Raw genomic sequence first — 27,976 nt, 5'->3', positions numbered from 1 at the left:
ACAGTAATCTAAGATTGCTGTCAAAGTGAGGGACTTTATAGTCTCTGTTTATTTTTAAATCCAGATGAGATTATGTGTGAAAGTGTATGTTTTATTTTAATGAGTTACTGGATTTGGTACAGGAATAATGGAGTAAAATTATAGGATTTATAATTACTCTTCTAGGTTGCAGTACACTCAGGTCTGTCATATATGCTATTATATCACTTCTTAATAGTGAGACTCTCAGTCACATGTAATCTGGCTTGGAGTTGAACATTACATTGAGCCATCTAATCCCTGGAATAATGCCTCTGCAGGTATTTTTGATTTGGAAGTGATATGTAAAGAAATTGCCACTGGGTGGCAGCAAACTAAAAAAATGAAATACTGTTGAAGTGACTTGCATGCTACTTTTTCCTTTCTATGCAATTAGAAGAACATAAGTAAAAAAAAAAAAAAAAAAAAATTAAGGAATGTTTCAATAATTGGGTGAAAGGTAGCCTTTGAATGAGTATTGTAGTTTAGAACACCTTTTGCAAAGGTTTTGTAATTGTTAGGAATAGTTTTCATTGATTTCCCTGTTTGGGATGCATTTCAAGGAGAGTGTAGGAAAATGGGCTGTTCTGTGTCTCTTGACCCACATCCTTTTGTAAAATATTTCTCAAACTTAAACTAGAATAGTTAGACAGCTGAGAAAACGGTTATATAGAATTAGAGAGTAATCCATGTATGGATTGGGAATAGCATCATATAATTGTAAGACAACTATTATCTGCAAGAAGTGACTAATCTTTGTGGGACAGGACCAAGTCTAATAGCGTATTTATTTGGGATCCTAAGTTACCACTTGCAACATGGAGTGGAGAGTGGCTATGCGTTGTGCAGCTTTTGTACTGAGATGCTAAAATACCTTAATGATGTCTACACTGTGAAACATGCTGTTAATGTCAAGCTCTGCAAAAGTAATTTGGAGTCGAGTAGAATTCCAGAGTTGACAGTCACAGAGGGAAGAAATCTCATTGTGAAGTTTGCTGTCCATTACTGTTTGTTAAACTTTGCCAAATGCTTAACTAAACTTCTTCCTTAGAGCAGATTCACGTTTGCTGTACTGTTTTTAGTGTGGTAAGAATTTTTCTTGTGAACTAGGAGAAAAGAAAATCTATTGTCATTTAGTATCTCTGCAAGGTATATTATACAACTGAATTTTCTTAGCGTGCTTGCAAGTATTTTTTTTCCGCTCTCTCCTGGCTGTAGGAAAAATGAGGGAAGCCATTTTTCTTTTTGAAATACCAAGTTTTAGGTTTTTTTAAGTTAGACTATGTAAATATTTCTGCTTTACTTTTATCACTGGATTTTTTTGCCTCAAATCTGTAAATGAGGTGCAGAGGGAAGATAGTACAGGTGAAGACATATTAGCCTCAGTTCTGTTTTCACCATTTTTCTGCTTTATTTTAGGCTGCGAGCTTTGTCTAGTGGCGGGAGTGTGACATCCCCTCCTCTGTCTCCGGCTTTGCCAAAGTATAAACTAGCAGACTATCGCTATGGGAGAGAAGAAATGTTGGCACTTTTTCTAAAGGATAATAAGGTGAGCAGAAAGAAGAAGACCTGATGCCTCTATGTGCACAGTCTTATGATTAGGGATTATTTGTACTTTGTGAATGTATACACATAAATGAGGTATCCTTTGACAAAGAACAGAAGAAGTTTAATTGTTTTTTGTGTCCATTTGATCCCACTGTTAGTGTATTTGTTACGTTTAATTCTTTTGGCCAGCAGTGACTTTAGAGGCAACTTCTTGTACCCCTCTGAGAACAGGAAAACCTGTTTGCTATATTCAGTCCCATTGCCACAGATGATGGAGCGATAAAGTCTCCTTGCAGCCCTGCAGATTTGCTTGCCTCTAGGATTTTATTTAATATAGTTAGAGTAGACTTCATTCAGCTTGACATTCAGGCRATAAATTACATTAGCAGATCATCTGAAAAAATAAGAGCTCCCCATTTGTCCTGACTCAAGGCAGTTCACTTAGCAGGCATTCAGCCCAATTAGAGCAGTCCTCAAACTATCTGCGTAGCTGGAACTCAAGTCACAAATATAAGCTAGCCGATGTAATACCAAAGAGCAGTATAAAAAATAAATAAAGCAAGAACTTTGCTCTTGTTTAATTTCAAAGAAAGGTTCTYCATGATGCAAAAGTCACATTTCAGACCTCTACATGAGAGCATTTCAGGTAAAGAGTCATGCATTCTGCATTTATAAACTGTTTTTTAAGTAGATGGTGTAGAGGTTGGTTTATTGTTGCAGCAGGCACATAGTAGACTTGAAGTCTCAGTGCCTCCTAGAGCCTTACCCTCAAGTGCAGGAGGGAATGCAAGGAGTTTTGCAGATTGTGCCTTTAACTCCGCATATAGATGCGCATGCACCTCCATCCTCTTACTCTGAGYGTGCTGACGTGTTTTCACACGGGGCTGGGGGCCCTACATCATTTATATTATGCAGAGTTGGGACCTCTGGATATCAACGATTTTTCAGAAGCCTTTAAGTAAGTTATAGCTTAAAGTCATGCTTTAACATACAGAATTCTCCTGCTTTACTTTGAGGAGTTGTGATTTAAACTTTACTATGCTTGAATGAGTGAGTCTGTCAAAGGCCATTGTTTTATGCAGTTTTTGTGTTGTATATGGTGATCAGTTACCACTGATTCAAATGACCAAACTTCCTGTTTTTAGAGGAAGCTTTCCCATGGTTATGGATGGTCCAGAAGATCACTTCCCCCATGTGTATGCTGGAAGGGCTTTGTTGTTGGAGCACAGCATGCTTCATATTAGGAGAAATGGATGTCTTGCTTCTGACACGCATTTTCTGTGGAGTTCAATAATACTAGTTATTTAGACCTGAGAGGTCTCTTGGCACTGCTTATAGTCAACTACCAGATGAAATGTTCTTAAGCCTGTATTGTCAACTACCTGCTGTAATGTTTTTAAGCCTGTGTTGTATCTGGCACCCTAATGTTTTTTTCACTGTGTCATCATGGTTCTTTGCTGGCTCAATGTTAGGCAAAGTTGCAGCTCTGATAAAAACATACTCTGGTTAAAAGCAGGAGGGTTTCTGTTAGTGTATACCCAAATGGGGGGGCAGGGGGATTTGTTTGCTTTCCTTCAATTAAAATTGGGGGAAGGCTTTATCTTCAGTATTTGGACAAGATATTCTTGAAACAAAATTCTCCTTCGGTGTAATTAGAGTTCAGCTGGCTATAATTGCAGCTTCTTGCCCATGTGCTCAAGGTCACGTCTGCTAGAAGGTGGAATGATTAAAAATTAGTGTTCAGATTTATTTTGATGTAAATCATGATTTTAATACTTGCATCCATGTTCCCTGTTTAATAAATCCATAATTATATAGTTTCATTTTACTTAATTTTTTATTTTATTCTCATTGGTTATCACAGGAAATACTGTTTTTTTTTTAAATCAAATATAAAACCTCTATGCACGCACGTTCTCTATGTATATATATGGTAATTCTGTTAATATATGAAAATCTGAGTAGAAATGTACATTAAACTTAGGAATGCAATACTCTTTCTTAACTTATCAGATGAACTTTCACTTGGTTCAGATATGAGCTGCATTGGTGTATAAATGGAAAATCTGTTTTAGGAGCTTGGTATTTCACATGTGTAAGTTTTGGGTAGTGGGTGTGTTGGATGTTTTCTCTATAAGAATTTTTTTCTGGGGAAGTAAATTTGCAATGGATAACTTTCACCCCCCACACCTTCATCTTCCTCCCCCCACCCATTGTTACTGGAAGTACTGGTGTACTAGGTAGATGGAGAGAGATTTGGCAGGATAAAAAGCACTTTTGTTTGTCTAGATCCAAGTATGTGGTATCATCCCTGGAATGTTTGTTTATACCTTGTGTACATCAAGTATTTGTATGCTCTTCTCCTTTCATACAGATACCTTCAGACCTTCTGGATAAGGAGTTTCTGCCTATTTTACAAGAGGAGCCCCTGCCACCACTGGCACTTGTACCTTTTACAGAAGAAGAACAGGTTTGTATTCTTACAGAGATATAGTAATCTTTTTTAAAAAAACTGTAGGTTGGCATTAGCATAAAGGCAAAATAAAGAGTATGTTTCAGTTTAAAARCATGAAATTAGCAAAAATCCCAAATTTAATATTGGTAGACTCCAGGAAAGAAATTCTAAAAACATGCTGTGTTAGCATAAAGTTTAAATTTTAGCCATACTCAATGATGATAAGATAAAAGCGAGAACAGGTACACAAAAAGATTTCCATTTTGAGTGTGGCTGATCTAAGACCTTTGAAAGCCTTTCCTTTAAAGTCAGTTCCTAGAGGAAGTCGTAGCAGGGAGGGCTCTCTCAGCCTTCCAGTGCCTCTGACTTCTGATTCTAAATTGATTCCCTCTTTATGGCTCTTGCAACTTCTGATTGTACGATTGTACAGTTGCTCTCTGGTTTATCATGTTCCCTAGCACCTGCCTGACTTAAATACTGTGGTTTGTTTGTTTTGCTGAGAGCAGAAACCCAGGTGTTTTTACTGACTGGAGTATAATTTGATTTTTGGCAGGGGGGTATCAGTATATATGTCATGTCTTTTTAGGATGTTGTCCTCTGACGCAAGATACTAACAGATCAGCTTTTAATCAGTGGCCTTTTCAAGCTCATATTCAGGTGAAGACACTGTTGGTACTGCATGTCATCATTCTAGTCTCAAAAGGCAGCTGAGAAGGAGGATATGCTTTTATGTGAATGTTTGCCCAGAGTCTGTTCACCAGTGGAAACGGGAGGGTTCAGGCAGCAGGCCCATGGAATAGTCAGCCAGACATGCAGTAGCACACAAATCTTGAACCTTGGTGTTGAGTGCCTTTAGACATATTTCTTTTTTTACTGATGCATAGCGGAGTCCTTCAGGCAGTAAACTACAAGACTTTTATGGTCAAAGGAGATGTTGACTTCTGGTGATTGCAAAGACTTTCTCCAAGGGGGTGTTGTGAGCTTGAGGCTATGTAGTATTGAGTATGTGCCGAGTAGCCTCTTGGTCCAGGTGAGATGCAAGTGCTGCTGAAGCTACAGGGATAGGTGGTACTCTGCTGCAGTACCTAGTGCTTCATCAGAGTCTTAAACTTAGGGAGCGTGTGTGCCTGTGTCCCTGCTTTCTCCTTCTGCTCATTTTCTTTTTTGATCTTGCAGCAGTCTTGATGGTGGGCTTAACAGTTCTTTCCAGTCTGAACAGCAATCTTTATCTGAAAGAAGAGGTCCATATTCCTTTTTCTAAGGAAGTCTTATTTCTAATGCTTTCTGAGAATCCAGAGGACATGAATAATCTTTTTTTTTCTTGTCTGAAATGAATTTGGATCTTTTTTCCCCTCGTGACTAATTTGTTTGAGATGCCAAGGGAACAGGAATGTTTAAGCTACCAGAAATTTTGGTGTTTGTACCCCATGACATAATATAGATTCTTGATGACAAGCAATGTTTCTGTATGAGATGCTCATAAGTGATCATGAGGTGAAAACTATTGGCTTTGCTGCTAGTTGTGGCACAGGGAAGCTCTTAGGTGAAAATGGAGAGTTTAAGACATGTTTGTGCCCTTCCATGAATACTGCTGGTAATATCTTATCAAAATTTGAGAGGGGGAGATTTGAGGGTCTTACAGAGACAGGCTGATCAGAATGAATGAACTTCAAGATAGTTGTGCTTAGCTGGAGCTGAACCAGTCAAGCTTACTCTAGCCTTGGATTCAGAGTAATTCTTGTTTGTAACCTGAGAGTTATGCTCCTGATAGCATTAGTTGTGTGTGTAGTACATCCAGGAAGAACTTGTGCTTGTCTGATCTCTCTCCAGCTGATTTAAAGATGTGTTATGTAGATGCGGTTGATGGATAGTATCAGCTATGTGAATTTAAGCTTAAATATAAGGATGGTATCTTCACCACAGCAAGCTCTACAGACGCAGAGAAGTGGAGGAGGGGGTTGTTTTGAGCGGTTTAGGTAGACTTAATCAGATGGGGGAAAAAAAAAGGGGGGGAAGGAAGAAGTGATATTGCTGTGTTTTTTCTTACTGGAAAAAATAAGGCATGGGGAAAAACTAAGGAATCTCTTATGCAAGATGGTGAGTCTTGTCAACAGCTTGAAGTTACTTCTGTGTTTTTGTAGTAATAGCGCATGTGAACTATAGGTGTGCTATATGTTTTAGATAAGTAGAAACTTTTATGCCAAGTTGCCGCAGAACACATGCTTGTGCATTATGCCCTGTCGACAAGTAACACGTTTCCCCTGAGAAGTTTTGGTGCTTTTAAAAAATAAAAATTAAAAAATTGCACATTTCAGTTGGGTTTTTGAGTTCTCATAAACCATGGTTATAGCTTGGCTTTATCAGTCGTAAGATAGGGGGATTTCTCAGAAATACATTTGTCTCTTATCTGTCCAGATTTTGTATAACTTTACACCTGATGATGAGCTGCATCATCAGATGTTAGGCTTCTCCTGAGGAAATCAAAATCTCTTTCCATACTGTGTGTGCCTAGGACCATCAAGGTCTATTCCAGCAAAAGTATAGTTTATTATGAACTCTCTCATGTTCAGAACTACAAATGTTGATCCTCATGGTCACATAACATGTATTTGAAATATTTGGAAAAGTAAATAGACCACTCACTCTCATCAATGCTTGTGTTATTTAGCTGAAACAACTGCCAAGCCCACCTAGCTCTGGCTAAAAGACAGAAAATTGTCTGGCTTAAATGTCCCCGTTGATCTGCTTTTGGGTTGACATGCAGATTTTCATGTCCAAAAGAAAAGAAGAATTAAATGTTCATTCAAGATGTATGGAGTATAAATTAGATCAATATTTCTTTAAAAAAAAAAAGTATTTTGTAAAAATTGTAGGTAATGAGATTAAAATAAGATTTGTTTCCTTAGTGAATTTGAAGGTTCTGGGGAAAAACAGTGGAAAAAAGTGAAAGTAACAGTGAAGACAGTGATTTGTTTACAGACACAGGGGAGGTGGTTCACTTACTGTTGAAATGGTTGCTTTAAGAGTTAGCTGTGAAGAAAAAGTCAGATTTCCTGGTGGCTGATCTTGCTTTTTTGCCATGCATGACTGAATTTTTTTTCTCAAGTCAACGTAGTTACCAGTTCTCTCTTGAAGGAAGATCCATTTTGTAGAAAGAATGTATCAAGCAGTTTGGCTTACTTCTGGGAGGCACTAACACTCCTTCAGATACCTGTTGGTTTTGATGTTAGCCATTTAGATTTTAAAAAGTATCTATATGCTTGTCTCCTTGTTCTTTGTAAGTCTGGGACCTTCAAAATCATGGTAGTTTAGATGTGTTCATGTAAGCAATCTGCCTCCTTCCTGGTCCTATCAAGAAGCCTGACAGAACAGCTCTTGAGTCTTTGGCATGCTGCTTATTTAAAACTTGGATTCAGAGAGTGTGTGTGAATTCAGGTTTGGTTGTTAATGTTTCAGAACAGGTTTCTGGATTCTTTGGCCTAGTTTTCCAACTACTTGTGCTCAGAGAATGGGGACAGAGTTCATGATAATTAGCCATTCTTTGTTGAAATGGCTTTTTTCTTCAGTAATTACTTCTTATAATAAATTTGAATTTTACTAGTGGCTATTGCCTTACTGAAATGAGTATCACTTAAATGTGTTTAAGGTTTCTGCAGTTTAGTTCCTGCACTCCTATAACACAATCTTAAAAAAAAAAAAGACTTTTGCAGAGGCCGGGGTAAATATAATCTCATTCAAGTCTTGTTCATTGCACATTACTGCTTTGCTGAAGAAGTCCGTTTCGAAGCAGGTTACTGCGTTGTGTAAAGGGTAGGTGCTAACAGCTTTTAGCAGCCGACCGGCTGTGTAGTTAGAGCTACTGATGTTATAATCAATCCTGTGCTGGAATCATCTGATAAAGGAGTTAATGCTCATTTACTACCTTTAGAGCATGAAAAGCTCAGGTAAGTAGCTCAGGAGCACTAGTGCTTTTCCTTGTTAATTTTGGTCAGTCGGTTGCAGAGAATGTGTGACAAACAGAAGGAAATCACAGCTGATATTAAGCTAAACTTAGGAAAAGAGGTAAGTCTGGCTGTGGTGTGTGTGGGGGGGGTATGGGGTGTTTTTTTGTTTTGTTTATTTTTTGTTTAATAAAATCTCACCTTGGCTCTTTCTTCTTGGCAGAGAAATTTCTCAATGTCTGTAAACAGTGCAGCTGTCCTGAGGTTGACGGGACGAGGAGGAGGAACGGTGGTAGGGGCTCCTCGAGGTCGAAGTTCCTCTAGAGGTCGAGGTGAGCTGTTAAAAGATTGGGATGTGTTACAATATATGAAAAGGAGATCCAGGTTAAAGCTTCTGAAAAATGTTAGGTGTAACTTATTTTTCCCTTAAGACTTTAACAATAGCTTATTGGAAAGATTTCAGAGAATGAATACTGCATTCTTAGTGATCATTCTGTGCACCTTCTTAATACATATCTGGTAGCTGTGTTATATGACTTCATCAGTTTAGGTGTGGGGGAAAAAAAAGGGTAGTTTTGAGGTGGAATAGAAAATTGCTTGCTTCAGAGTTGTTAGAAATAACATTAATAGAGGTATTAAACCAACTTACAGGGAAAGAGGAGAATCCATAAACCTACTTAAAACATTCAGACCGTAATAGGTGGCATTCAATGTTCTGAAAAGTCATTTTATCTATTAACATCCCCAGTACAAACATGAAAAGGTTAATGGAGAGACATAATTTAATTTGGGAGAAATTTGAGTCTTGCCAGTTTTAGTGCATCGCTATAATCAATGTCCCATCCTGGGTCACTTCAAACATTTGGAAATAAATTGAGCAAATGTCCTCAAGTAGTAGATTCAAAGCAAGCTGTTAATGCCAGAACTTATTTTGGTAGTTCCCTTTCAATGTGTGTATGACTGTGAACACTATTCTGAGTTTTTTTATATATGAATATGCCCTGTTAATGTATAGAATACTAGGAGCTAGTAACTTGGGAATATCTTCAGGAGTAATTAGTTATATAACCTCTGTCTTTGCAGGTGCTTAGATGAGGTTTTTCTAGGGGCCCTATCTAATTGTAAATGTCCTTAAATGGAGATATTTTCATTAACATCTTTGGAAATCATTTCCATGCATAATTAAATGCTTGACCAGAATTTTGCTTTCATTTAATTTGTGTTCTCATTTCTGTTCCCTTTCCTTAATCCTGCTCCATTCTTTGCTTACATCTTTTAGATGTCTGTAGATTGCCATCTGCCCCCTCGGGGCTGTTACTTAGCTAGGGTATATGCATTTAAACTTTTATAGGACTCTCTCCTGGTTTCCTGCTGCTTCCCCTTCCTTATTTATCATTGTCTTTGCTGCTTAGATGCTCAGGGCTTAGTTTAAAACAAAAAACAAAAAAAAACAGAGAGAAAATGTATTTGTCATACAGGTGTGGGGAGAAACTCTTATTTATCTGTACCTTGTTACATTTCTGTTGTATATTTGAAAACTCTTGGGTTTTTGCTGTGTGCCTTAAATGTGYGTATTGCATTGCTACCATCCATGTTTCACTTTCCCTATGAACACATATATTAGCTATTTATTTATAAATGTTTAAGGCTTAATTCTACAAATGCAATGAACACTGCTTAAAATTTGGTGATTTGAGCTCATATGAGCACAAGTGTGCTCTCTGGTGTTGATCTGAGGATGTTTTGATCACTTCTAATTTACCTAACCCCGTTTATCTTTTGTCTAATTCATTTTCTCCTTCTTTTGTTGCTGTAGGATTAGCAGTGGTTGTCATCCTTACTCAGTGAGCAGTGAGTGTTTTTTAATCGCCCCCACTAGTTTCAGTGAGATGAGAGTTAGGTGTGGCAGAATATGGCTCCTAATCCAGCAATTCTTTCATCAAATCTATGGATTGAAATTTTGTTTGGCAATAACGTTTGAGTACACTTCTGTGGACAGAATTTGTTATCAAGACTTTTTGAAAACTTTTACTGCATATATTCATGTTTTCTCATACTTCATTTTTAAGGTATATTCAAAAATATTAGCTTAAGAACTCTGCAAAATTAATCTGTTGCTCACTTATTTTAGTTTTTATCCTCATTTGATCTTTTTCTCTAAATTTGTATGAATCTTTGCACGCTGTACTTGTTAGGCTACGTTGTCATTCTCATCTCCTGCTAAACTGTAAATGACGCTTTCCAGGCCCTTGTGTCATTCACTTCTCATTCTTGATACAGTTAAGTTATCAATTACTGAGGGTTCCCTCTTTCAGCCATCCTGGTTGCTGCTTGTTTCTTCCCCTCTTCCCCCTTGCTTTCCGTGAACAATTAGCCTTCTGCTTTAGGCTTGATGAGTCTTCATGAAGTTTCTATATCTCTGCAAACAAAACAGGGTTTCTGCAAGGACCAAGCTGTAGATTTTTAACAATTACACACCTGATGTTCTTTTAATTAAGGACTTTGTGTCTAATAGTTATTTATGAAAAGCTCTGCATAGGACTACTGACATCTAACTTTGAAAAGTAACACTTTGCTTCCAACAAGCTTTAAATGTCGTTCTGCTCTGGCAAGTGAGGATGAAAAGGACTTGTGGAAYTTGTTTATAGTTGGTTCAGTAAATGAATTGCCTCACTTAACAATTGGAAAGCATTTTTATTTGTAGCCTCGCAAAATCGCCTGGTTTGAAAGGTTATCTGGTGTTTTCTGATGTTTACATCATTGTATACAATAAAGCTGCTGCTGATCAAATTCAGGCTTCAGCTGTACCAAAACAAGCTTGTTGTCTTGAACAGACTTGCACAATAACAACTTCAGGGAAGAATTTGCATGTATGATTGGATTTGTTAATTAAGTTCCCTCACTGAGGCAGTGATCATAGAATTGTATTACAGCGTTCAGGAGGAGGTGAGAGGGAACGTGGGACACCGATTAGTTAAGGGATGACTGAGTAAACCACTGGTAAAGATTATTATTAGAACTAGAAATGTGATTTCAGTTATCACTATTTAAAACTATGAAGCAGTATTGAGTAAATATTTTCTCAATAGTCACCCCGAGTCATTCTGACAGTGAATGCATTTTTGACATCTAGCTGATGTAAAAATGATTGCTATGGTTCCTACCATGGAAGTTTCTCTGACTTTAATTTTTTTATGACAGCATGCTGAAATACAACTCGGTGTTAATGTTGAAAGCATTCACTGTTTAAAACTGTCATCAGTAACGTCGTATGTGTTTTGTGTGGGGACGTAAATCCCAAACTTTTTCTTTAGTTCTGAAGTTCTAGTCTCTAAAGGAACCAAGTACTTGCACGTGACCTCTTTTTCTAATTGACTTGTTTTCCTGGGAGCTCCCTGCGGAGTGCAGTTAAGCCCTGTGCTTTGTGCTTGTGGGACTGGAATGTCAACATTCATGAATAAGAGCCTCAGACGAGGAGAGATTTAAGTAGCCTTTGGACTGGATTGTAAGTTTACAGGCACCTTGTTTTGTAGCTGTTCTCCTTGGTTAAGGCCATTATGAGGGCAGCTTTGCTTCCTACTGGAGCTTTTGCCCCCCCCCCCCCATGGTGTCTTCACTGCTCTTTGAAAGAGTCCAAACAGTGTGAAAGTGAAAAGTTCTAATATACCCCCAAACAGCTGCACTTCAGCTACAAGTATCCTGCTATTGCCACATACTATTAGGACTGAGATAGTAGATCCTAAACTCCAGTCATGCCGTAATTACAGGAATTTGCTCGTTATATTGCTTTGTGTAATGACAGAATGGCAGTGTATACTGCTGCTTACCCTCTTGCTTGTATCTTGTGTGCTTTACTTAAGTTCATGCTTGTCCATTTTTCAGGTTAGAGATTTCTGGCTGTGCGCGCAGTATCAAGGGGAATGAGGTCCTAGGTCTGAGGTTTTTAAGGGATTGCTGAAACACAAATGACAGAACTGCTCCAGTCAGTTCTTACATGGTTTATTGACGTGTACTGACTTTGCATTCTGTTTTGCCTGTTCAACATCTACATTTAGACAGTTTGTTCTTCATATGCAGACACCTTTTGGAAGCAGCATTCTGTTTAAAATAAACACATGGTTCTAGATTTATTAGCCACAAAAATGTCAAATAGTGCAAAGACACAGGGTGGCAAACAGGGTGCTTTTGTGCAGCTTTACCTCTCTGCAAGCTTTGCTGTTTTCATATGTTATCAGAATTAGCTGTATCCTAGCATGCACTTTCTGGTCAGACTAATCTACTTAATACTTGCTGAATAACTGACTTTTATACACCATGGTTTTCTCTGCCTAGCTGTGTAGTTTTCTGTAGCTCAGTAGAAGCTGTTTCAATGTACAGTATGGTTTTACACAGTGGCCTACTTGCTTTCTGCTGCAGTTGTACAGGTACCTTGTACAGGGTGCTGTCGAATGGCCCCGTCCTGATACTGCACCCAGACAGTGTCCCTTACTGAATGCAGTCAAGGAGGGTGGCAATACAACCGCGGCTTTCCCAGTATCCTCATTGGCAAACGCAGCTTAAATATGTCCTGCCCTGTGCTGTGGGGTATCAGTACTGCCGGGAGCTGTGAGCAGCCCCGCAGCCAGCCTTAAAATGAGTTGCTGAGATCATCTGATGTGAGATCATCTTTTAATTCAAACCATTTCAAAGGTTGAGCGCAACTGAAGTGATGTTGAACTGTGACATATAGAGGGGCGTAGGTGGAAAGAGATTTCTTAAGCTGTTGTTTCACATACTTTTTAAGCTGGCATAGGCCATGCTGCTGTTAAAACAACTCTGATTCTATTCTTATGCTTATACGTGGCATTTGCCTTATTTGCTGATGAAATCCCCAAGTCACCAGCTGTCTGGATCTGTTAGTTGTGTGACTGATATTAGTAATCAGTGTGCGTCCATGCTTTCTTACACTGCAAGGGGAGCACTACAAATGTTGCTTTGTCGCTCACTGTAAAAACAGGAAAGGGCAGCTGAATTTGTTTCTGGTGGAAAAGCGCATGCGACTTTGTCTCCCCTGCCTCRGAGAAATAAAGTGAGTCAGTGTCTTCATTCTGCTTCGGCTCTGGCTGCCTGTGGCTTTCTCTTGTGAGCTGCTTCTGCATCTTCTGCTTCGTTATCTCCTGTGAAAGGGAAGAAGAGAGCCTTCCTGTAGTGAAGGAACCAGGCAAAGGTTGACACTGCGTAAGATGAGTAAAATTTCCTGGGCCTCATCTGTGAGGAGTCACAACTGAGTTCTTTCCCAGCACCATAGGGGACCCATAAGTCCATAACTGAATAAACATCATGCTGCTTTTTATGCTGTATCACTTTTTCTTACTGTATTTTGCCATTAAAATTTACTTCTCACTCATGTTTATGGTCAGCCTTGCAGTATTGGATTTCCCATAGTGAAGGTATTCATGTTTCTGACTAATACAGTCCTAGGCCTGATACTAACCTCTTCTTTTGGCTTGAGTACTAAGTCAGCTCCTGCCTCTGCCTGAGCTTGCATAAGAACAGCTGTGCCGAATCAGGCAAAGGCTTCATTTAAACCAATAGTCCATCTCCAGCAGTGGCCAAAAGCAGATGCCTTGGCAAGAGAATAAGACCTGGGCAAAAATACCAAGGTGGCGCTCCACAAACTCTCAGCTTCTGAATGTTCACCGCTTGGTGCGTTCCTGAGCCAGGTGTGATTTCTCTGTGCTTAGTAAATCTCAGTCCATTTCTCTTTCATGAGCTTGTCTAGTCTTCATCTGAGTTTTTAAACTTTAACCATCTGCAACACCCTGTAGCAAGGAAGTCCGCAGCGCTGTGACAAGGTCATCTATGGCTGAACTCCTTTGCTGATGCTAGGAACAGAATAGTTTTGCCCAAAGAGGATGTTTAAATCCAGTTTCTGAAGCAGAAGTAGGTATTATACAGACAATTTTATGCAACTTTCTCATCCATCTCTGTGACCTGGGCTGTCTGATACGAAATTAGTATGAGTTTGAGGAGCCTGACTGGATCATCTGTGGATCCCTTTTCTTTTCCTCATTGTCTAGAAAGAAGCTTTTATACAAGAGGTTTGGTATAGGATTATAGAGCAACTGTTGCAACTGCCTTAATTCTTTCCATTATTTTCAGAGGCTCTTCTCATAAGACATTGAAATAAGGCACAATCCTTGATGCATCCTGAGCTCTTTGGATTTCAGATGTAGAGGTTGTTATTGTTACTTTCTTTTGAAGACTAACGGGATTGGAGTCCGCTCTCAATTTTCCCAGGATGTTTGTTTCATGTTTCATTTGGTCATTCTGTCCTGTCTTCCTCCTCCAGATGCCAGGACTGGTTTGCACCTCATCCTTTGAGGTAGTGTTTTCTTTGAGCCAGAAGGAAGTGTGGAAAGTGTGTGATAGTTTCACAGCTAAGAATTCCTTTTGCCAGGTGTTCTTTAGGTTCTTGAACTTCTTTAAGAGTCTGACAGTAGAGGCTGCATATATATATATGTAGGCAAGGAATTATCATGACAACCAGCTGATCAATGTTTCACTTGATTAGTCCTTCTGATCCTTGAAAGGTGGCTGATAAAAGCCTCCTACTTTTGCTGCTGCAACTGTAGCACTGTGAGGTAGTGTTATATGCCTCTTTTTAGATTKGGATATTTACCCCAGCCGTTAATCTAAGCAGTGCTGGAACTTTCCCAGCAGCTCTGGGGATGTGTGTGTGCATATGGCTTTTTTTAACCAAAATATGCTCCCCCACCACCACCACTGAAGATGTCTCAAGGTCCTTTACTTGAGGATACGTCTGAAAATCTGGCTTGAGATTTGCTACTTGGTAGGAAATTTCTTGAAAAAGTGAGGAGATGACTTTTTATTCTATAGTTCCTGGGATTCTTCATGTCGTCTTGCCAATATGCATCCTGTGATCCTTCTTTTTTCCCCACTGCTCCTGGGGGAGATTTCTCCTGAGGATCACTAGAAATGAAAGAACTAGGTGGTGAAGCTTCCTTCTTCCCTCTTAACCTTGACAGCAGTAGTTAGGAGAACATCTGCAGCACAGGTATGGTTATTCTGGATGCTGCTATTGGAAATGATCTGACTTTTGTGAGCATTAAGTGCACGTGTACCCACCATGGCAAATGTGTGGACACTGTGTGAACAATGCATCCTTGTTTGGTAATTTCTGTAGGGTAAGTATCTGTTTTATGTTTTTCTGTATAATATTTATTACAGAATTGTTTGCCTGTTCTGTCTGATCCTGTGCTTCTTGATAAGAGTTCTTTACATAAGACTCTTGTGTCGGTCTTTGTTCCTTTTTCCCTTTGCCCCAAATAATTTTACTGGGGCTTAATATCCTGAGATCAGTTCACAGGGACTTGTGAAAAGGGGAAACCTACCTGAATCTCTCAACTTTTATTATTATTTGTTCAAATACTTGTGTTTTTTGTCTTTTCAGGCAGAGGCCGAGGAGAAAGCGGTTTCTACCAAAGAAGTTTTGATGAAGTGGAGGGTGGATTTGGGCGAGGAGGGGGCAGGGAAATGCACAGATCACAGAGTTGGGAGGAAAGGTAACAGAAAACTCTAGCTTTTTAAATTTTGTACATGCATCTGCTCAGCTTCCATTTGTGCCTTGTGGCTTCATAAAAACATCTCAGGAAAGGTGCTTAGGCATACCTGTGAGCGAGTGTCTGAATTTCTGAGGTGGAGCCAACACAGTGATGTTTCTAGAAGCTCAGGAACAAGTTTAAAAATATATGTGTTTTTTGTTTTTTGCAAAGAATTTTTTTCTGATGAGTTCCTGGAAAGAAGGAACTGCTTCAAGAGAACATAACTTAAGGGAGCTATGGTAGAAATGGATAATCTCTGGGTGAAAATATGTATTGCTAAAGGATTTACTTCAGTTTTAGTCTTGACACTGTGTTGATGGTATTCAGGGTAGAGTTTCTGAAACATATCTAGTTGCCAGAAGTTGCCTGAAAATTTTGATTGTCACTTAGACCTTTAAAGATTCTGTCCATCAAGGCCTGATTTGAAAGGGGGGAAAAAAAAAAAGCAGCCGTACCTAAAACGAATGGAGCAGTTCCAAAACCTTTTTTGAAACTTTTATTCTGCCTTTCTAGGGGAGACAGACGCTTTGAAAAACCAGGGCGAAAAGATCCAGGTACGGTTTTGTTACTGTATGGGCAGGAAGCGGGAGGGAGGAGCAGGGATGTGCTTTGGGGAAGGGGCCTATATGTACATAAACCCTCTTTCTTACTGCTCCAAGTCTGTTTATTGATGTAAGATTCATGGTACTGTGCCAAGTTACTCTGAATGTATTCTCAAAAGTGTTGGTTTTTTTATTTGTATTGATTTAACAATTAGGGATCCTAATGTTTTAGAGAAGAAAAATCAGCARAAGGTAGATCTGCTTATTCAATTAAAGTGCGATGCTCACCGTTGGAATTCAATTCCTGTACACTTGTGAAAGGAGACTCTATTGATTAACAGGTGCTCTGTGGGAATTTGCCTTTTAAATGCAGCTTTTCAGCATTCCTGGGGTCTGCTATTTTGATATCTGGAACTACTTGGCCACGTGAACTGTTTAATTTTTTGAATGCTTACTTGCATGAGGTAGATCCTAACAGCAGCCTCTTGAGGTTCCTATTCTTTAATTACTGTCTGTCAAATATGCCTAAGTCATCATACAGATCTTCATACAGCTCTTCTGTTCAGTCAGGTTATCATCTGTTCCCCCTTCCTCCCAGTAGAGCTGAGAGTTCACCAAGAAGTGTACCTGCCAGGTGGCTGATACTGTTCTCTAAATATTTCACGTTGGCCACTTTCAGGCAGAATACTGGATTCTTAATTTTGGCCCAGTATGTGTATTTGAATATTCACCTGAACTTTAGCTGGAGCAGATTGTCATCTTGGAGATGGAATGGATCAATTTAGGTAAAATTTGTATTCTGTTAGTGGTACAAATCTTAAAGGAAATTGTCCTATATCCGCTGAATATATTGCATGCGCGGTGATTTTTTGCTTCCTATGATGGTGCATTGCTTGTTTTCTGGTGTGACCTTGCTCTGTCTCTGTGGCATGTCTCCTAGTGTGCAGCACGGCTGTGCTTAGCGAGAGGTTTATGTATGAGTAAAAACTTGCTGATGGTGAGGCTTGCCTTTTTAGGACCCAGAGAATCTCTTTTGGCCTTTGCTGAAGGAGTCTTAGCTAAACATCCTCCTTTACTGCATGTGTGGGTAAAGCGTAGGCCAGAAAGACACTTGCAGATTGGATTTCAAGACAAAAACACTTAAAGAGATTGAGTTGCAATTAGAAGTTGATGGGGATGTGTTTAACATTCCTGCTTAGCTGTGAGTATCTTTTTTAGGGAGGGTACTGTAAGTTTCTATTTTAGTAATTTCCCAGGTTACCTTGATGGCCCATGCCCAAAAGTCTTACGCTGCCTGCCATGTCTGCTTTCAGAGCCCTCCGAATCCTCTGTGTGGGGGATTTTTTCGTATAATTTAAAGGGTGCTTCTATCTTCCTGCTTTTTAAATTGAAAGATGACAAAACCAAGAGACGCTGCTAGTTTTCCTCACTGTCTGCTTTCCTTAAAGAAATTACTCCTAAAAATAACTTGATATTGTTCATCTTTAAATGGCAGTAGTGAAACTTCTGTCTTTCACTGTCTTATATTTGGACATCTTTTGGAAAAAAAAAGAAAAATAGAAGAAATAGGTACTGTTGAGATTTCAGGACTGCTTTCCACCCCCACCCCAGAAAAGGGAAGCTATGTAAAAACAGTGCAAGTAATGTCTGCAACAGTTGACTTAATTTGATTTATCCCCTTCCTGTCCTGTTGCCAGCCTCTTCCCGTTGCAATAAAATTGCAACATTTCCAGGTCCAGACTACAAAACGTACTTAACTTCTGGGTAAGGTTGTGATTAAAAGTATTACATGTCACTTTAGGATGAGATTTATCTCTCCATTGGCATTGCAAAGAAATTAAGGTATGCAAGATGTCTGTACTGAAGCAGACTTCTACCAGAACCTGGGGGTTAATGCTTTAACTCCTACATAGCATGTCTTATTTGTAACAACTGCTAGTGATCAGGTCTCTGGAACGTATTTTCTGTGCTCAGTCTTTTGGAGAAGATAGTATCCCCTTGTGTTTTGGAAATCCTGATTCATCCTGAAGGGTGGGGTGCTTGTTCCCAAGTCATGAGACTTTGTGTAGTATCTGCCTGCTTCTGAGAGTCTCCTATTACTCTTCTAGTTTGATCTTACTTGGCTAAAACCTCTATAACACACAGTATGATAGAGGTGAGAGTTGTGTAAGCCTTCTGAAGTTTTAACGTAAAAATTGTTTTAACTGTAGTCATCTAGGTTTGCTTATCACTCTATGAGAGATTAATGCCCCAAAAAGTGGGAGGTCTTTGTCTCTCCTCCTTACCTTCGAAGAGAAATAAGGTGGTGAGCCCAAAAAGATTAACAGAAGGTGTTGGTCTGGGTTGACTCCAGCTAGGTTAATAAATAGTTATTGCTATGTAAATGTTTTCCAGTAACAAAGTGATACGTTGGGTGTAATATAGGGATACAGATTTGCCTAAAGAAATCCGACGTTAATTCCTGCACATTAATGTCACTGATACAGTTAAGGCAGAAAGGTCAAGGAGTGAATTGACATGGAAGGAACTTTTTCGTGGCTCGAGTGACTCCTCACAATTTAGGCTGGCCAGCTGTAGCAGGTGCATGTGTTGGTTTCTGTTATCCTCATTAAACTTAGTCAGGGATTTTAGTCTCTAACTGTACCATGCTTCAGTTTCTCATTGCTTTTTTCCGTGGGGCCTTGTGTTAGCCTCAAATTTACTGAGTTGCCAGCTTGTTCATATTCTTTGTTCTGGGTGAGCACATTACAGATTTAATAAGAGATCAGATATGAAACTTTCATGGGTGTTCATAATGGATGGCAACCCAAGAAAGCCTCAATTAAAAATCATGACATTAAAAAAAGCAGCAGGCCTTCACTAGAGAATTATTTCTCAAATATGATCAGTGTGCAGAGTTCATAAATTCAGACTAAAGATGCACAAAGTATCTGCGAGTTTGTTGCAGGTTGTCACAGTTGTGACAGGCTTCCTTGAGAACCCCAGCTTGCTTCTGAAAGGCCGAGGCCATTAGCTGAGAAAACGAGCGAGTTGTTTTCTTTGTCGTGGATGTCTTTTAAGACCTGCACAATTGCCACTTAATTTTCTGTGCAACCTCTTGACTAATGCCAGCTTAGTAGCTGAGGAGATTTGATTAGTAACCAGTAATTATACACTTGTAATAAATAATCGTAATGTACATTAAACAAGACATGTGGAAAGGCAGTTGTGGAACCTGATTGAATTCTGTTCAATGTGTATTTATCACTCATGAAAACTTGAATATAAAAAGGGTGTTCAAGTGAGTATAAAAAGAATGTTCCAGTCCTTTGAATTAAACTTCTACTTGCTTTGCCTGCCTTGTTTTCCTTCCCTTCATGAATAGCAAGAACTATACCTGAAGAAGGTTCATCACTACCTTGCTCTTGCAATGTAGGTCAAAGCAGAGGATGCAGTTTTGCTGCATCAGAGCTGAGCAGCAATCTTTCCAGGCTTGTATCCTGATCTGGGCTGTGGCGTTCTCAAATACTTCATGGAACATCTGCGGTTCACCAATTCTGCGGAACTGGAAAAGTAATAGGGGTGTTTTGTCTGGCTCTGATTCTGCAGCTGTTCTGAAGTAACTACGCATCGTTCTGTCCGTATGTCTAATTTGCTTCAGTAGCATTCTTCAGCAGTAAATTCCACAAATGTGATATTTGAAAAGTGAGTCTATGGTATATTAAGCATAATCTTTTTATTTGTACTTGTTTCTTTAATTTGTACCTGCCTTTAAACCAGATCTGTAAATGGAAAATGATTTTAAAACAGGACAAATTTAAAGTCGTAAGTCGTCATTTAAAAACTGAACAGAGCAGTCCATCCTTTGTGATTAGACCTTCACTGAAATTAGAAATAGCTTTTTATAGCTTTGGCTCTAAATGGTGAGAGTACAGTGCTGTCCGGTTGCATTATGCATCTGAACTGTAGAATAATCAGTTTGTCTGATGCTGGAGTGTGGGATGTATGGAAAGCCACTGCTTTCCGCAGGACACTGCTGCGCTTTTCTAAATGGGTATTTCAAACTTGACACAGTAATCTGCTCTGTAGCTCTTGCACTGATTCTTAATTCATAAAGATTTTCTTTCTCAATGTGTAATATTGAGAAAAAATGTGAAAATAAAACTATAGTAGCAAATATTTGAAAATTGCTGGTACTGATATGAAGGTGGGAAAGGGAGCTTTAAACTTCATATGGATGACCAGCTAAGAAAAGTTAGGAATGAAGGCAATATAACTTGATAATGTGCTCTGCAAATGCTACAGTATTCAGGAATGCTTTTATGTAAGATTAAATTCCAAAAAAGAGATTTTGAGAGTATCTGTACTAAAACCAAATCAGTCTGAGTTCTGGAATGTAGGAAGGCAGTATCTGAACAATTTTGGAACAAGAGCTGGAGTAGAACAAAAAGAGACAATCTATCTGCCTCATTCCCCTTCCCTCTGGGAAATGGTTGTATGGGGTTGCTGCTTTCCATTTCCAAAGAAAGGATAATTCTGTAATGACTCAAGCAATTCCGGGCACAGAAAGGTTATGCTCTGCTTTTAGTCATCTCTTTATAGAGCTTTGGAAGTGTGGACCATAGGACAAAGCAGCTTTTTGCTACTCTCTTTCAGCTTGTCTGTGAACATGGTTTGATTAACTTAGTTGTGGGGTTTCAGCACTTCAGTTAAACAGTGATAGCTTCAGACTACTTTTCTTGCCATTGGCCACTTCACTGATGTTACAAGGAAGCCTGGTAGTGTATTACACTTTTGTCAATGAAAGTTAGTGTTTATGCCATCTTTGTTTCTGGGAAAAGCCTTTTATCTTTGAAAGGCAACATTTACTTTATTTTGATATTTGGTTATTCATGTATGAACACAGAATAGACATTGCTTCTCTTGAGAGCCTAGAAATAATTATTCAGCATTCTATTTATATTTTAGCTGCTTAAATTATTTAGGAGCTTCCAAATAACTTCTTAATTGCAATTGGCTTTTGAGGCACTTAAATACAAAAGTCTCATTGTTTGTTTTAATTTTTTATTTTAAAATCAATTTAAGTGTCTCTTCGTAAATGATTTCTGTGCTGTGTGTACAGAAAAATATTAATGTTAAAAAGCATAAAATGTGGATGCAGTTCTACTTCTCTTGTGGATATAGTGCATCCTTCTGGGTCAGACTTACTTGAGACATGCAGTGCAAAGCTGAGCACACAAATGTATTGTCCTTTCCAAAAAAGTACACTAATGTATTTAGAATGCTCTGTTTTCTATTGCTAAATAATTTATTTAGTGTATCCAAATATGAAAAAAACTTACACTGCAACGTTTTTATCATATACTTCAAGATTTTTTTGATAAAGTCTTTGTAGACCTGTCTTAAGATGATATATTCACCTCTTGCTTGGCTGAATGAAGAACTGCGGTTAGTATTTACAATTTCGCTTAATAAGCAAGCACAGCAGGAGTACTTTTCACTGCCATAAAAGCGATTGGCAGTACTTTCTAAGAGTAAGTTCAGCTGTCTGAAAACTGATAAAACCCTGTACTCCCAAAGGATTAAGAGAACGGGAAAAATGAGGATCCTGGACCAACTTGTGTTGCTTATACCAAACTAATGTATTTACTGAATGACCCCATTTTGGTTTTGAGAGAGATTTTTTTTCTCCTTTGTTCCTGTCCACCTTGCCACAAGCTGGTTAATTAGTATTTTGGTGAGCTTCGGGAGTTTTGAGGTTCTCTCCTTTCAGGGTCAGCACAGCTTTAATCATAGTCTGGTGAGTTCAGCAGGTAGCTCGTTCTGTTTCCCAGAATTTTGTACTGTGATTCTTGAACCTGACTTTGTTCAGCGCGGTTAATCCAGCTGCTCCTCAGTTTACACAGGCACACTAGTTCTCTTTACTCTGCATGTCATGTTGTGGTCAAAGGATGGGAATATAGGAGAAAGATCACGAGAAGATCACAGGGAAGGAAGGAAGGTTGTAAGTGGAACCTGAAAGTTAAATGGAATAATAATTAAAAAAAGGCACAAAGTTCAAAGTCTGTTGTGTCTATTCTGTCAGGCCAGTCTCGGAGAGCTGGAAGCTGTCAGCGTGCTGTCCATTAATGCGGATCTCCTTGGCAGTCCTTTTTGGGCTCTTTGAGTCAGCTGCAGCTGGGAGCTCTGGAATTGTCTTGTCAAAATTCTCCATCTTGATCTGATATTCCCCTTTGGCACTGCGGGCCAGCGTGGGGGCAAAGCGATGGTACAGCATGATCTCTGAGGGGAGATAGGACGTCCTCCTCTGACACATTTCTCCTGTGCCTTCCTGCACAGCCGACAGAAAGACCACTAGCTCGAAGTGACGAGTAGCCTCCCTCTGGAGGAGAGCAGCGAGGGGACTGGATGGAGTGATAGAGTGGTAGTAGGTCAGTGGAAAGATGAAGAACGGACACTCTTCAGAAGTAATACTGTCCAGGTGAAAGTCAACGCTAGTTTGGTGCAGCTGTCCGTTCTCCTGTTCTTGGTAAAGAATCGCCGAAATCTGGACGCTGGTGAGCGGGCTGGAGCGGGTGTTGGCCACCTGGAACGTAAGGTGCGGCGTGCCCTCGGCGTGGCTCACGACAGCGGAGCGGGTAAAGCGGATGGAGAACGCCCGATTCTTTGGTCGGGCGATCTTTGCCACGAAGGCACCTGTGTGAGAACAAACAGAGAGAACAAACTGAGTACGAGCGTGGTGCCTGGGTTTGTCTCCTACCGTCTGAGCCGTGTGAGACAAACCAAAGGAACAGGAGGCTTAGTAAGGGGGACATGTTTTTTTTGGCCTCAGCCTGCGTATTTTAACTGCTAGTTTTAAAATCACTGGCATCACAATAAATCCACTGTTTAAAAAAAAGTATGACTTTCCTGAAATGCTTCCGTTTCTACACTGTATTAACTTACTTATATTTGGAGAGTGAGCTGTTGCTATAGGAAGAAGAGGTTTTTTTGCTTGCCCCTATTTACTCTTTAATTGGCCATAGTACCTAGTCTTGGTATGCTACCTCTTGAGAAGCTCAGTAAAGGAACTTTTGTATTTTTTTTAAGTCTATTGAAATATCTTAAACCTGAAAATAATTATGCATAACTTAAAATTACTCCAATTACCTGCCAAATACCTGTGACATTCTAAAGATTTCCATTACATTGGCTGCTGAGGGGTACTTAAATACTGAATTAAAGATTAATAAGAATCATCAACAAAAATACTTCAGCTAGCTTTAAATAGGCAAAAGTAAACCTTAAAAATGTTTATCAAAACAAACTAACTTTAAATATTGTAACTCAATGCAAAGAACTTGGGGAGATCATGGTACAAGAAACAAGTGGTTGAAAGTCATCAGTGAGGAGCCTTAAATAGCAGCCAGTGAATAGTGGTACTTCCTACTTTCTAGTGCAGAGCTCAATATCATATAACTTACACTTTTTTTTTAAGTGTAAAGCGTTGACTGCCTTACATAGCAGAAATATTACTCTCCTTTTAGTAACTAACCTTGATTCTTCTTTCTCAGGAAGATATCAATATGATCACTATTTATTTCAGGCTCTATTTCTTACATATTATACCTATCCTATCTGAAGGATCAAATATGAAGGATTACCTGTGATGAAGGCTTCCAGCATGAGCCCCAGGACCATCTGTATAGCAAGCAGGGCAATAGCGCTAGGACAGTCCCCGCTTGGGAACATAGTGCCATAACCAATAGTGAGTTGTGTCTCCAGTGAGAAAGAGAAAGCAGCTGTGAAGCTGGTGATGTACTTGACACATATAGTGTGGTTGTCAGGTGGAGCATCGTGGTCCAGCTCCAGGTCCCCATTCATTTCGGCCAGTAGATACCAAAGCACTGCAAAGACTAACCAGTGAATGACAAAAGAAGCAGAAAAGACAAGCATCATCCATCTCCAGCGCATGTCCATTAATATTCCCCATGCATCTCGTAGGTATGCCAGACCTTTTCCTTGGGCACTGTCCATCTGGAATGTGCTGTGTCCGTCCTTAGTGACCATCCTCAGGTATCTTTGGGTTAGGAGGGGAGCGCTAGACTTGGTGTTATTGCTCTCTAATGTATCTGTTCTCATCTTCTGGAAAAGAGAAAAAAAAGAAAAAAAAAAAGCTAATTTGATACAATCCAGCATATTTGTAGTTTGCCTAATGTTCACAGATTTTGACACATCAGCAGGGGTCGAAAAACTGCAGCCAACAAAGGAGGGCTTATACATTGCAATCCAGAGAAGATTAAGTCAGGAGCCTGGAGTGGAATTTACCACTGTTTGTGGTAATACTTTGAAAAAGATTAGGTTTAGAAATCTGACTGCTTCTAAAACTTTCCCTGCTTAGTCATTTAAATACAATTTTCATACTTTACCCCTCTGAATTTACATTTCAGTTGCATCTTTTTGTTCTTGTGTGTAGGTTAGGCATGTTATATTTGAAAAAAGTAATTGAATTTTGTCTGCTTAATTAAAACAGCTTAATTTTGCAGTTTCTTGTTAGCAGAAGAGTATAGTAGTTTACCAATGCTAATATGAAAAGAATGTATATTACATTATTTCCTTAACACGTTCATCTGTTTGAGGGGAATGCTGTAATTTACCTCATTTGCACTGAAATGTATTTCCTTTCAGGCTTTTCTAGCTCAGGAAGTGACTGTTGTCTGTGCCCACCATGTCCTGTTAAGCAGAATTACAGTATTCGGGGCAGAGCTGCTGCTGTGACTCTGAGGCCATTCATGTAAGGATGGGATAAAAAGAGGGCAGGAAACCAATACTGAAAATATTCCATGATATAATTTGATATTTAGTCTACCTAAACAGTATATTTTATTAGTGACCAAATATGAAAATAGGACAGCAAGTGTGGGAATTAGAGGCCAGGGAGGTAAAGTTGCAGATGTGGGAAGCAAAAAGGAAACTTTTGTGTACACTATGTGTTAGGCTCCTTTGTTTACTTTTTAATCTCAAAACAGAATGACCAGACTTCTCAGTCACTGAGCATCTTTGAACAGACACTGGCCACCCAAATCCATAAATGGTATAAATGCTGAATGTTTAAAAGTTCAGCTGGGACAGATTAAAATAAATAGGAGCTCATGTAAGACAAGAGAGTTCATAAAGTGTAGGACCTATTTACAGAAGGCAACAAGGCAGCTTGTGCATAGAACAATAAGAGTTTTCACAATATATCTCAATTCTGCAAGTCATAAATGTACATGGTATAGTCAATTATGTCTACATGTTTCTCATCAATTATGACCTTTCTCTAAATTGCAATCTCTCAGTATGTTATTACCAGTGTACATACAGGCTACAGGAATCATAGATTTATTCCAGGAATGCTGTTTTGGTTTTAACCTGAAAAGCATTAGATCTGAGAGTCCTGAACTTCAGAATGAATTGATGAAAGGTAAAAATGTTTCATATGATCTTTGATCTTGTAAACCAGCAATTTTCATGACTGTTTACTTGATCTTTATAACAAATTTTAGTATGTAGTAATTTCAGAACATTGTTTTTACTTGTTTAATGCATATTGAAGTGTAAGAATTAACATCACAGTGAATAAAGTTAGCTAAATTCTCATTTTTCTTTCCTTCTGTAGATTCTTAAACCATCCAAATATTTCTCCTACCCATACTTTAATCAAAGGAGCTAGAATAGTTCATTGCCTGAGTGGGCTTCTGTGGGTTTTTTCCTCCTTTTTTTTATTTTCCCCTCCAAATCTCCTACAATGAATATTTCAGAACTGCTCCCTGTGCCACAGGCTGCTATGAGCTCTGAGATTCTCCTGTTTAACGATACCAGGCTCATTTGCTTGGAGAATTCTGGTCATAGTCTCTTCAGTTTATAACACGAATCCTAACCCTCCCACCCCGTCATTTGAGTTTCCTCTTTGGTCTACTGCACAGCTCTCGAAGTGACAATTTTCAGTGTTGCTGCACTGCTATAGAATTGACAGTAGCCTGAGAACAGTTTTAAATGCTTCAGGTACCAGGTGTTCAGAGTTGGAGAAGGGGGATGTCTGAATGGGAAGGGTGATGGGGACCACGTGCAAAATGAGCTGTGGACAATACCACAGGAAGCACTGTCTTGTTTGAATAGAGGAGATTACAGAAAAAAGACTGTGGGTATAAACCTCATGCACTCTTGGGGGGAAAAAAACAAATGTCTGTGTGTATAAATTCTTGCTGTTCTGAGGACAGTAACTCCTTCATAGCTGCTTAGGTTTCAAACTTAGGTTTGCAAAACAGACATGAGCAGTGAGAATTTGAATCCGATATTGATTGATTGTAGTCCAAAGCCTCTTTTAGTGTTGCATACGTTAACTATGATTTTCTTTGTAATGTGTTACTTTTTTTGGATGCACTTTATCTTCCACACATCTACGTTAATGTAGCATGCTTAAGAGCAGCAGACTGCTCAGGTCAAGATGCTGTCAGTGTTACAGGGTCTAAATTTTGTTGATTAAGTAGCTTTCTAGGATGATCAACAATCATTTAATGTTGACTTAGAGCTCTGAAAAATTTGGTCCGTGTCCATCAGCGTGTTTTGGATATTTTTTTTTTCTTGGGGAAAATCCATTACTGGCAGATTTTGAAGGTACTTGATAAAGAGAAATAGCCTCCAGCAGTGCGTTTCACAACAGTCTCGTCTCAGCGCTCCTTGAGACTCCCAGCAGGGAAATCTGCCTGCTGAGGTTAACCAGGTTGCTCCGGTAGTCTGGTTCGACATAGGCCTCTGCTTTGCTTTTCTAGGAGCACTTAAAATGTCAGGTAGCTAATTAGATGGCAGTGATAGCTTTTTAAGTGTGTAAGTTCTGGTTCCAAAGCTATTTTTTGAAAAAGCTATTAATGGCTTTAAGAGCCACAAATCTAAACTTTTTTTGAGGGGAAAAATGTGTAAGAGAGAAACTATATAGGCTCTGACAGTGATGCAGTTAGTTCAGAACAAGAGGCAAAAGAACAACTGTACTGGGAAAAAATTTGCGCAGGCTGAAGGAGCCTTCCCCCAAATTTGCAAGAGCAGAGTCAACTTAGGAGTAGATGTGACTTCACATTTTAAAAGAATTTTCTTCCRTATACTTGTTTCCTTGCCTACTGCAGTAACAAAAAAAATTCAGGTATCTTCTCTTCCTGTTAGTAATAAATTAACGAAGTTGTACAATTTGGACCTTCTGATCTGATCCCCTGCATATCATGGGCCTTCGTGTCCCCATGTTAATCCCTGTTTCATATAGAGCATGTGTTTTAGGAAAGATACATTTTTGATTTGAAAGGAAAAATTCTGTGTTGGGGAATATTTGACTCCACTGCTAAATATATAGTGTGTTTCTAATCTAGGTTTGTCTAATGTCATCTTCTGACCTTTATTTTATGCTCTTTGTCTGGTTTTGCTTTTCTTAGTTCCTGGCTTGCGAAATCATTGTACCTTTGGGGTGATCCTTCCCCTTCCATGTCCCAGGTGGTATCCCCTGACTGGTATAGACAGGGACCATCAGAAAAGACTTTTCTAAATCTCTTCTGGCCTGTTGACCTGTCTTTAATATGCATTCACTGTTTATAATCTTTCCTGTTTCCAGTCTGTTGAAAACTAAATGATTACCAGTAACTCTGTAGTGTGAATGGCAATTGTAGTCTTAAGGGTTTTGTGTATGTTTGGGGGGGGGGAGGTTGCCTCTTGCTTTACCGTCCTCAGCCTGGCTTCTCTTGTGCACGTTCTTCTAAGACAGGTCAAAGTAAGGCGAGTACTACCTTTACAAGTCACAGTCATGGTTTCCCTTTTCCAAGCAAGCTGGACAGGTTCTAAACTACTGTGGCTTGCTAATGATTTCTTCATGATAAAACCTTACCT

General features: G+C 39.2%; 2 protein-coding genes across 12 annotated transcripts in view; one reads left to right on the top strand and one right to left on the bottom strand.

Annotated features, from left to right (window-relative positions):
- Positions 1 to 27,976, top strand: part of GIGYF2 (GRB10 interacting GYF protein 2) — a 79,744-nt gene that overhangs the window by 13,226 nt on the left and 38,542 nt on the right. For 9 of the 11 annotated variants that reach the window (XM_026080106.1, XM_026080107.1, XM_026080109.1 and 6 more), the window contains 5 exons: positions 1,438 to 1,567; positions 3,941 to 4,036; positions 8,186 to 8,294; positions 15,416 to 15,527; positions 16,080 to 16,120. In XM_026080106.1, the coding sequence (XP_025935891.1) occupies positions 1,438 to 1,567; positions 3,941 to 4,036; positions 8,186 to 8,294; positions 15,416 to 15,527; positions 16,080 to 16,120 (488 nt within the window). The remainder of the gene's footprint in view (positions 1 to 1,437; positions 1,568 to 3,940; positions 4,037 to 8,185; positions 8,295 to 15,415; positions 15,528 to 16,079; positions 16,121 to 27,976) is intronic. The other 2 variants (XM_026080111.1, XM_026080110.1) reach the window with 1 other exon arrangement.
- Positions 19,799 to 25,683, bottom strand: KCNJ13 (potassium voltage-gated channel subfamily J member 13). Its single transcript, XM_026080121.1, has 2 exons — positions 23,731 to 25,683; positions 19,799 to 22,783 (listed from the first exon to the last, which is right to left on the bottom strand). Exons 1-2 carry the CDS (start codon positions 24,347 to 24,349, stop codon positions 22,161 to 22,163), a joined length of 1,242 nt encoding a protein of 413 aa, XP_025935906.1. The 5' UTR covers positions 24,350 to 25,683; the 3' UTR covers positions 19,799 to 22,160.

The sequence above is a fragment of the Apteryx rowi genome, unplaced genomic scaffold (assembly GCF_003343035.1).
Source record: "Apteryx rowi isolate R43461 unplaced genomic scaffold, aptRow1 scaffold_51, whole genome shotgun sequence".
NCBI classification, from domain to species: domain Eukaryota; kingdom Metazoa; phylum Chordata; class Aves; order Apterygiformes; family Apterygidae; genus Apteryx; species Apteryx rowi.
The sequence above is the reverse complement of the archived record's forward strand: the minus strand, read 5'-3'. Positions and strand labels throughout refer to the sequence as shown.